General features: G+C 46.0%; 1 protein-coding gene across 1 annotated transcript in view; it reads left to right on the top strand.

Moving 5' to 3' along the window:
* LNX1 (ligand of numb-protein X 1, E3 ubiquitin protein ligase) overlaps positions 1 to 10944 on the top strand; it is a 66305-nt gene that overhangs the window by 51289 nt on the left and 4072 nt on the right. The window contains exons 7-8 of the mRNA XM_010013029.1: positions 5684 to 5861; positions 7753 to 7981. Of these exons, the coding sequence (XP_010011331.1) occupies positions 5684 to 5861; positions 7753 to 7981 (407 nt within the window). The remainder of the gene's footprint in view (positions 1 to 5683; positions 5862 to 7752; positions 7982 to 10944) is intronic.

The raw sequence follows: 10944 nt of genomic DNA on the forward strand, positions 1-10944 counted from the left end.
ACCCTAGCAAGGTGAGGACATGAGTGCTCGTGTGGTTGCTCTGACATCCGTGGGGCAGGGGGCTGGGAGGGCAGGGAGAGTTCTAGTGTCTCGGGGTGTTATCTCTGGTTTCTGTCACTGGAAGAAGCATGTCTTATTTTACAACAGCAACAAAAGCTGTGCTCCTCATTATTTATACACTGCTTCTGCCCTGACTCTGCCTGGAATAGGGAGGGAAGGAGAAGGTGAAGGGCAGTGGAGGAGCAGGGAGCTGATGTGCACGCTGCATCCTGGCCTTGAGCATGGATCTGGCTGGCGGTGCGAGCCAGCACAGGCAATGTGCTCCAATGAAAGGGCTTATCTGAACTAAAGTCTTCAGACAAAAAAAATTTCATACACTGGCCTGAGATATTCCCATAAGCTGCCTGAAAATTAAGGTAATCAGTAGTCTACTGCTTGTTTCTTAAGGTACCCGTGCTCTGACCTGGCTGGCAGTCCAGTGGCAGGCAGTGGCTGTGGTCTCCATGGCTGCTGCTAGCACATTGTGTTTCTGTGGAGCTTGGACCCAAAACATGTTGGGTCTGCTCTTGCAGCACCTGGCATTCACATGGACAGGGGTGCAAGGGCTGCCAACGTGCAGTACAGCCAGACCCAACCCTTGGCACCAAGTAACCACCTCACCTATATATGGCTCTGGCTACCAAACTGTCCCTCCAGCCGCTCCTCTGTACCCAGTTACATTGTGTGTTTTGTGCATTTAGACTTGCATAAAGCAGAGAGACTCTCATGGTCAAACATATGAGGTTTTAAAGCAGAAACTGATGCAGCAGGAGCTTTGAAAATACCTTTTCTGTGTTCACTCAATGTTATAATTTGAACTATAGACAGAACAGGGTATGTCCTTGCAGGGGACTGAAGTCATGTGCCTGGCTAATTTACAGTAATCACTCTGAGTGTCACCACTTACGCAAACCCTTGTGAGCTGGTCCGCTGACCACCTGTGCCAGGGGTGCATCAGGAAGGTGACGGTCAGGGTTGGTTTAAATCCATCCTGCCTTATGGGCAGCCAAATGAGTCCTTAAAGAACCTTTGGACTGACCCAGCTGTCAGTCAGATCGGGTGCACAGCTGTCAGCCAGGAGACAAGCCTAGCTCTGCATTTTACAAATGATAAAGGTACCCAGGATTTGCCATTTTTCTTTTTAAAAACCAAAACAAAGCCAGCTACATTATTCAATGTTTTTATACGTAAAAGGTATACTAGTGTTTGTTTATCTATTTTTAGTTTTCTTTTCCATAAAGTCACAATCACAGCCCTTGTTAGGTGAGACTAGGTCAGCAAGAGTTAAACCAGAGAGCAGAGTCAATGCTTAGTAGCTACTACCCAATAGCAAATAGTGCCCAACTAATCATGCATCTGCAAGGCATTACTTGCTAATGAAGAAATGATTTCCTTAGGGAGATATGTGTAGGACAGCAATTAGTTCATGTGGCTACTGTATGATTTCTAGTGAAGCTCCAAGCACCTGCTAGCTCTACTATGTTGATCTGATTGATACCACACGGGATTGTCTCCCATAAACTGCCTTAGATTCTTGTTTTTCTCTTCCTGTACAGAAAGGTGTAAGGTGGGAATTCTTAGTAAATCCAACATGATTTTGGAGTAGCTGTGAGATTGAAAGGCTGATGTCGACCTTGCAATAATCCCTTAAAGACTAATGGATCATTTTTTGTTGGATAGGTCATGGCTTTTAGGGGGATTTCCAGTTTGCCACAGGAGATGGGTGCTACATAAGTATATGACTGAGTGTGCTGCTGTGGGCTTCTGTCCAGTGCCACCATTTGGGCACTTTCCAGGGAAGATCACAGCCATAAAAAGAAAACTGTGAGCTGTTCCTACCTCCCTTTAGCTTTGTGTGTGTGCAGCAGAGGGCTTATATCACAGAAAATGCTCTGGCAATAGATCAGGAGATAAGACAGGCAGTGGACATGATGGGCTTCAGGCACAGTGGGCTTTTGGTTTGATGCAGTCATTAGCAGAGCATTATTTGCCCTTTTCTGGGGTATGAGTGTGTCAGGTTTAATTTCTCAGCTTTTTTTGCTGAAGGTTTAACTGAAGGTGGTTTGCAGTTCAAGATCTTCAAACTCTAGTCTTTGACAGACTTAAAATGCTATTTTTTTTCAAATAGACATTAGTGCAGGAGCAGTGCTTGCAAGCCTAGAGTGCAGTGTCCTGTCTAGCACCCTGCTCCTCAGAGCCAAGGCAATGTCTGTTAGATGGAGTTTACTGTCAAGGGAGCTTCCGATGTGTGTGGTTTGATGAGTCTGCTACCTACTGCTGTTCAGTGGGGTTGCTTTATTGTGTGTGATTGATAGAGAGATTGCCAACTGACTTGAATTCTGATTAATTTTAAGGTGTTTTTTGTCCCATGAACTTACTGCAGGAGGTGAAAATAGCAGGTTGGGAATGGCCTCTTTGAGGGAAGTAGTTCTTGCTGTAGAGCATGCATGAGCTGAAACCTGCTCTTGAGCCTTGGCTGTATCCAGCACCAAGAATAAACTAGCTTCCAGCAGCTGTCTTGCTCACATGAGGGCTCAGGAACCACTTTTGGCCAAGCTGTTGCCCTCGTGACAGCCTGCCTCCATCTGGAAAGCGTGAGGAGGCAGCTTTCAGGCCGATGGCAACCAGCCATGCAGCCAACAAGGCGCTGGAGGAAGAGGAGGGTGCTCTGTAGTGACCATGTCCTTCTCTGGTGGCAGTGATGCCAGGCATACGGCCTGCTGGGTCCCACACAGGCTCTCATCGAGCTGTAGTCCTGTGTACAGAGATAGGGCAGGCACAGCCCAAACTGTTCTGGCTGCTGCCTGGATTCAGAAAAGAGAAGATGTCAGAAACACTTTCTTGTGGAGCTGAGGTTGTTAAGCCAGGCTGTAATGTATAAACAGGCCAGATTCGATTCGTTTGAAGTCAGTGGGAGCTTTGCCATTAACTAAATAGCACTTGTTTTTAATTGGAACTGTTTTCTTACTCCTTTCCAACAAATTGTCTAGTACTTAAAGCAAATCTGTCACCCTGTTGCTTGAGCTGGCAATATTTTCTGACCATACGAGCAGGTTAGCCTTCAGGTGAAGTACATTTTCCATATACACTCAGCTCTGTCTTTTGCCTGCAAGGCATGTGTCATAGCTTTGATGTTGTGGTAATCTGCTGTAAATATTTATTTTCCAGTAAATATACAGAAGGGGGGGGGGGAATTGAACAGAGGAGAAGATGAACTGTTATGGGTTTTTTTCTCCTGACCTCTGAGGTCACTTCAAAACAAGGGAGAAGGACAATTGTTTAGAAGAGAATGCATTGAAATGCAGTCACTGATAAACATTGCCTTTTAACTGGTTTACTCATTATCAGCTGTACCTCAAAGAAAGCTCTACGTGTGTTTACTAAGAAAGGCTTTACTTTCCTTTCGTCACTGCCTTAGACTCAGCCAAGTCGCCCCAATTCCTCTGTATCTGCAACCACGTAGAAAATGACATGTGGAAGAGGAGCTTCAAAGGAAAACTGGTCCTACATTGTTGAGCATACAAGTACCAGTACTTTTTTGATTCTTCACTGAAATGTATCATCAGGACAATTTTTTACCAAGCACTGCTTTGAAACCTGTTTCTCTCTACCATGATTCCTCAAAAAATAGAGCATTAGCCAGTTTATCAGCTAATAGGTTTGGTGTCTGAGATACGATGGACACGGCATAAGTAACAGGATTGCTCTGAATACTCAGAGCTGCAAATCTAGTTCTAATTTCATATTTTGCTACAAGATTTCAGACTGCATTCTTGTGAAAATTACCCCTGCCCCTATCCCACATGCTTCAGGAAGTGGCCTTTTCCTTAGAAAGCCATTCCTTTCTAAGGAGAAGTAACATTTTTGCACATACATGGATAAAACATTAAGTGTAGTTCGCACAAAGCTAGAACTGCTATTTTAAAAACATTTACACCTTAAAGACAAAAGTGAAAGGTTAAAATTATCTTGACTAGACCATTAATATTTTTTAAAAGGGAATGTTCTAAAACTGTCAGAAATTTTCAGGTTCATTTGCAAGCCATAAACTTAATTGCTCTGACATAGTGCCTGTGTTCTGCATCCACTAGATGTGGTATGTCCAAACAACTCTATCAGTCTGGGTTCTGTCTTGCTGACTGAAAGAAGACCTTTTCCACTGAGCTCTTTGCCTTTTTGTTCCTGGAGCTCTGTGGCAGCCACTGTTGTTCTGCTCATGCATCTGGAGATCCTTTGCTAAGCTGCTAGAAGGTTCTGGGTTTTGATGTCAATGTTGCATCACGGAAATGCTGATGTGTTAGTTCCACCAAATGCACTTTTAAAAAACACACAAACCAATATAGCCTGTCCTACTCCCATATAAACTTCTTGCCACTGTCTTCCTTTGTTCATCGTCATCAGTGTGGGAGCAGCTGTGGACTCACTTGCTCCACTTTCTGGTGCTGCTGGCCAAGGAATCAAGGTGGAATGTCTTTGTGGGATCTTGGATTTCCAAGAGATTAGTGTAGCTTTAAATTAGTTTTATAGATTAATTTTGTTAATTATAAACGTGAGGTCACACTTGTGCATGAGAAGGTTGGGTGGGGGGGTTATATACATTTGAAATCTATTTAGCAGCCTGCTATTATATCTACATATGAGTCTGGAATGGATGGTGCTGCTCCCGCAAGAGGGGCTGGGATCTTCAGGAGTTGATACCAGGCAGGGGCACAGCTTATGAAATACCTAAGGCAACCAAAGCAATTGACATTTAAATGCAGATTTTCTGGTGAAGCATCCTCGTTTCTCAAACTCCTCTGAAAGAGCTGGGTGTGTTGTAAGCGTGACATTCAGTTTGCAGCTTTTTTGGAAGCTTGTGTTGCCTCTCCATCTTGAGTTTCTTTCCCGTGAGTTTCTTTCACCCTTGCTCATACAGTAGTTATTGCATGACTAGCGGTGTGTATGAAACATTTCCTGTTCAGGGGGAGGAATAAGGGGATGTCTGTCTTCAGACAGTTGAGGTAGCTGTCCCAAGGTGACCTTTTAAGCACAAGCACCAGGAAGAACACCCTGGAAGCTGCTGGCTCTTCACTCTATAAATGTCCTTCTCTTTTCCTGAACAGAAACACATATTCTTGGAGTGTATTCCCACCAGTAACTTACACAGAAACATGGAATCTGGGAGAGCAAATGAAGTGTTTATCTTCTGATCTGTCCCCAAGAGTCCTATTCCTTTAAACCAGGTGGACCATTTCTCATTAACTGTATAGATGACATTCAGGCTGCAAGCACCAAGATAAGAACTGTGACCAGATACTCAGTGATATGAAGATATGAAGAACCTTTTATATTTTTTTAGTCAGATTCGTTATTTACATTTCAAAGACCTGCTTCTATTAGTCTCAATGCTAAAATACTGCTGATTTTGGTGGGAGCAGTGCCTGACTTTAACTATTAAGGCACGGATTATCTTGGTGGTAGCTCTGACTCTGCAGATGGCTGAGCCCTGGAGAGAGTCATGCCTGCTGTCTGGCCAGGCATGGCAGGCGGCTGTGAAATGCTTTGGTATTCCCTCAAGGAATATTGCCTTCAGTGGAATACGTGTCAGCTGTCAGGCAGGTCCCCATGACCACTGTGTTTGTGATTGCTGTTTTCTCCACTGCAGAGCACCCTTCATGCCGTCACCTGTCATGAGAAGGTGGTGGCTGTCCGGAAAGATAACACGGAATCACTGGGAATGACTGTAGCAGGCGGAGCATCGAACCGGGAATGGGATTTGCCTATCTATGTGATAAGCGTCGAACCTGGAGGAGTTATCAGCAGAGACAGCAGGATAAAAACAGGTAAAAGAAGGGATTTTGAAAGCCTGCTTTAATTCAAAGGCTTCCTTTGAAAACAGAGTGGCAGTGAAAGAACATCACACCCTGACATCTTCAGCTATTCCATAGAATTTGGGGTACATCAGATTAAAGAGTCTCAAGTCAGCTAGCAGAAAATGTATAACATGCAGTAGAAACCATCTCTGTGAAGTAGTATGTAGGCATATTCTGATAGGAAAAAAAAGAGTTTTTCACAGGAAAATGGTCTTGCACCACCATCTCCCAACTACTGAAATCTTCATTGTGTAGCCTTCACGGGGTTTAAATGTAAAGTTTTGTGCTTGTTGGTCATATCATTCATGGCTTTGAAAGAAATTTTGAAGAGCAGAATTCCCATCATATACGAAGCAATGATACTGCCTTGTGGCTAAATATGTCCGGAAATATTGGCTTCATAACTCCATTTGGCTCTTGATGTAACAGAGTGATGAGATTAACAGCTTCTTCTCCCCTGCATAAGTAAGCCTTTAGAGTAAGATGAGGAGCGTACTTTATCAGTGGCACTTTTTGGTATAGGTAGGCAGTAGAGAAATGGTGAAACTCAGTTTTCAGGATGTTACATCTCCAAGAGCCAAGTACCTTGACACCCTGCATCCAGCAACTGTGCAGCTCCCTGTCCCTTGCTGTTCATCCCCTATGCTCAGCTTCACCACAGTCACTGCCCAGAAGCTGGAGGGAAATCCTGAGTGAGAGGGAAGTGAAGACACCCAAAAGTGGGGCAGAATAGCTGCAGCCCAGCCAAGCCCCACGAGCCTGGCTTGCAGCACCCAGGACCAGCATGCCTGGGAACCTCCCCTTTGCAGGAGCTGTAGCTGCTCATCAAAATCCATGTAAGAACATGACAACAGGAGCAAACCAGCAGGTTTCTCCTTCTCTCCTGCTGGGAAATGGCTGCATCTCAACGGGATACATTTTCCAAAAAGTATTCATCACGAGGCAGCGTGGAAAATTAAGCCTAGTTAATCTGATAAAATTGGAAACAAATGAACACATGATGTTATAACAGCGCCATAAGCCTCCATGGTTTTGAGCAGCTTGTAGGCTGTCGTCCATCTCTTTGGGCAGGCCACAAGAAGAGGTTCATGTTTATGTTGCCTTGCCAGTGAGCACAGCCCCTGCCTGGAGGAGCATGCAGGTGAGGCGCAGAGGGCACCCAGGGAAGCCCTGGCAGTCGAGCGTGCTGCAAAGGGTAGCAGAGCACTTGGCACCATGGCCGCTTGCATGACATTAATGATGTCTTTATTAGTCTCCCTGTGGTAACTGAGGTCATCTTTGCATTTTCTCTGAAGCTGCCGTGCCTACGTTATAAAAAGGCATACAGAAAGATGTTTTGGCTTGCGGCCATTCAAACTGGCGTTGACATTGAAATAATGATACCTTATTCCACAAAGCAAACCTTACAAAGAGTCAGCTGGAGCATCAGTCTTCAGCTTAGGGAGCACCGGGAGAAAACCACCTTTGAGTTTTCAGGTTTCAAGGTCAGACTGAGTACAAAAGCTGTTAGCTGGAAGTGGGCTTTGGAGACCTGGACTAGCATCAGATGCCCATACCACAAGCTTGTTGGTACAGTAGGACCCCAGCTGTGCTGTTCAGCTCTGATGCAGGACATGACGTGTCAAGAAACCAGGACCAAAGCCTCTATCCAGCCCAGCAATAGTCCTGTGTATGGGGATCTAGTGTCTTCCCTCATGCCTGTGGCATGTTCACTAGCATGTGCTTCACATCCACATTAAACGATAGAATTAACAAACAGCCTCATCAGGCAGCAAGCTCTTGGCCATGGCTTTGACTTGCTTGTTCATGGGGGTCAGAAAACACTGGTAGGTTTTTTTATCATCTTTTTTATTGCTCTCAGGTGACATCCTCCTGAATGTGAACGGGATTGAGCTGACGGGGGTCAGCCGGAGTGAGGCTGTTGCGCTGCTGAAGAACACCAACTCATCGGTGGTGCTCAAAGCCCTGGAGATGAGAGCGTGTGAAGCCCAGGAGGAGCGGGGCCACCCGCCACCCCCCAAGGCCATGCAGGCAACCTCCGAGAGCAGCGAGTGGTCACCTTCCTGGGTGATGTGGCTGGGGCTGCCTCGGTAAGTCCACAGATTGCATCCTCTTGCTGAAGGGGAGTGGGAGGAAAGATTTGTATTTTCTGGCAGCTCTCTTTTGGCTTGATTCATTGCACTGACATCTTAATTAAATCCAGGCTCTGTCACAGGCTTGACTCTAAATACCTCCCTTTTGTAAATGGGTGTGTGTATACAGCAAAATAGACACAGAGATCCCATTGCAAGGGAGGAAAGGATCCTGAATTGTTCCAGTCTTTAAAACTTATCTGGCACTTAGGGAGGGAAAGGAAAAGCTTGCAGGGATATAAGAGCTTGCTGAACTGGGGTTTAGGCTCGACCACCCTGCAGAAGGCACAGCTACCTCTTTTGCAGCTCTCAAGCTGCACAGCCTTTCCCCTCAGCCAAATCCAGCTGAACTGTTTGACTTTACCCAGATGTTGCAGAGTGCGCACAGTTGGCCGGTGTCTCTGAATCACCTCTTTTAACCCCACCCCCAACTGAAAGGAGCACGTTTGTCATACACAGGAAGCAGCTGTGTTGTCGTTTCAGTAAGGATAATCTAGCCACGTCGCATGTCATTAGGCTCTCTCAAACACACTCGGTGTGCAGGGTGTATACCTGCAGCTTCAGTGGCATTCCGTGAGGTATTCAATGAGGTCATGCTGTGAGTCTGTGCACATGGGAAGCTAGCGTCACACAGTCGGAACCGGTGATCAGTTTTAAGGCATGAAGAAGTCGGCTCACTAGTTACTTTTGCCCATGCTCCTAACCCTGGCAGCAGTTCAAAGTGTCTGGCTCTCTTTCATGGGGTGGCATGGAAAGATGGTCTGCAGAACAGGTGGGCTTTTGCTCTAGGCACAGTTTCAGGACTCCTCTTCATTTCCCTGTCTTGCATACCAGGTTACATGCTTTCCCTCCTGGCTCAAGCTGGTTTGCACTCATTCACCTTGCAGCAAGGTCTGCTGTGAGGCCCAGATGTTTAGGGCTTGGTCTGAGGCTAACGACAGTGTCACATGTGCTGAAGCATTGCCAGAGCAGAAAGCAGGCTGTGTGTTGTCCCCGGCAGATAAAAGGTTCTTCCTGCAGTGGAGAGGACTACATCCTTATTTCTCTGAAAGAAAAGCAGTAAATGGATGGCCTCTAACTTGCTACCCCAGGCAATGGTGAATCTTTCTCAGCCAGTCTTGCTGCAGACTGGTAGGCCCAGGGATGTCCTCATTCCTACTCACTTCTGCACCCCAAAGCTTGACCAGCAGCATTGTGAAGACACTGGGGCATGGGTAATGCTCCCAGCAGAGAGACAGCAAACATACTAGAGGTCTTATAGTTGCTGCAGCCTGCGATGCTGAATCTTGCCTTCAACCACTATCCATTGCTAGATGGACTGAAACAATTGCATTCTGCCTGCCCTAAACCCACCTTCATTGGGCTGTATGGAAAACCTAAGCCTCACGGCCATCATCTGCTACCCACAGCTGCCTGAAGTCCCCATGTCCTCAGCAAGGTGACAGAAAGAGAGGACAGAGCTCCACAGTACTGCAGGCTTGCACCCAGGGTTCACATCAGGCAGTTCCACTTTGCAGTTTGGGAAGAAAAGGTGTTTTTTCCCATTTCAAAGGCAGTCTCTAAGCTCACTCTGTCCCCTTTCCTCCAAAGGCTGCTTGTGTGAAGGCATTCTGACCCCTCCAGTGTGAAGAAAAGTCAGCCCCAGTGTCAGCAAGGCTGAAGACAGGAGTTCATTGTAACTCTATCCCCAGCTGCGGTGCTGTGCACAGAGCACAGCGCAGCCCTTCTCTACCAAAGAAAAGTAGGGGGATTGGTATGCTGAGCTGGTACACTGCTCTGAACATCGGACTAAGACAGGGACCAACACAGATGAGACGTGACAGTAACAGAGGGGCACTTCATCCTTATGAGTATCTGGTTGCTTTGAGTAGAGGTGCCCCAGGATCAGGTTTGGGATTGCTCATCAGGTATTATCAGACCCTTCAGTCTTCCCCAGCATGCGTGCACTTACCCTCTTACTCTTGTACTGATTCTCCATGGCCCACACCAGACATCTGGAAGTCCTTCAACAAGTTCTCTCCCTAGGACAGTGTATCACATTAACTCATTTCGCTCCAGGTCGAGCATTTAACCTTTTTGTTATCTGGCTTTCAGTTTGCTTTTGGCAAGGATCACATCCCACTCAAGGTATTGCCAGCAGTCTCACGACATTTTCCAGGCTGTAGAGAAAATTATTCTCTGTCAAAATAGGTGTCTGACAGGTCCATCTTGGCAAAGGTTGCTCAGGTTCAGGGAACTGAAGGGAGAGCAGAGTCTTTCCTTTTGTATTCCAAACACAAAGAGTTTTGGTGAAAATCCTGTGAAGGATGGTCCTATAAAATGTGCCGAGTTGAGCTAAACACTAGAGGATGTGCACAGACCTCTATCCATGACTGACGAAGTAGTAAACAGGCTAACATTAATAACAGTTACATGATTAAAAGTACTTTCTTCACTTTTGAGGCTGGTGTGCTGTAAACGCCTCATTCTCTGTGCTCATACTAGCACAGAACTTGCCCCTTTCCCAGGGACTGCATACCTGTTACAGAGACGGGCAGAGCCAAGAGACACAAGCATTGAGAGTCAGGGAATTATACCATTTTTCTGGCTCAAGTCGGTAGCAGCAGAATCCAGGAGGTTATCTGACTCCTTACATCAAAGCTCAACGCCCTGGAAAAGCCATCTGTCATAATTTAACATTTGTGGATCTCCCTTAAATTTTGTCCCTTTCCTCATAAGATCTTAAAATTGGCTTTGGTCACTTTTATATGGCTTGATAATACATAAACAGCTCCTCTGTTCTTTCTGTAGCACAATCCAATATGTGTGGTTATAAAATAGACTCATATGTGCATCTGACATCTGTCAAAACTTGGCCTGCATGCGAGCGGAGGGGCTGAGGCCTGGGAGGAAACAGTGATGCAGGACCTTAAGCATTCCTG

This window comes from Nestor notabilis, unplaced genomic scaffold, assembly GCF_000696875.1.
Source record: "Nestor notabilis isolate BGI_N333 unplaced genomic scaffold, ASM69687v1 scaffold24350, whole genome shotgun sequence".
Lineage (NCBI taxonomy): Eukaryota > Metazoa > Chordata > Aves > Psittaciformes > Psittacidae > Nestor > Nestor notabilis.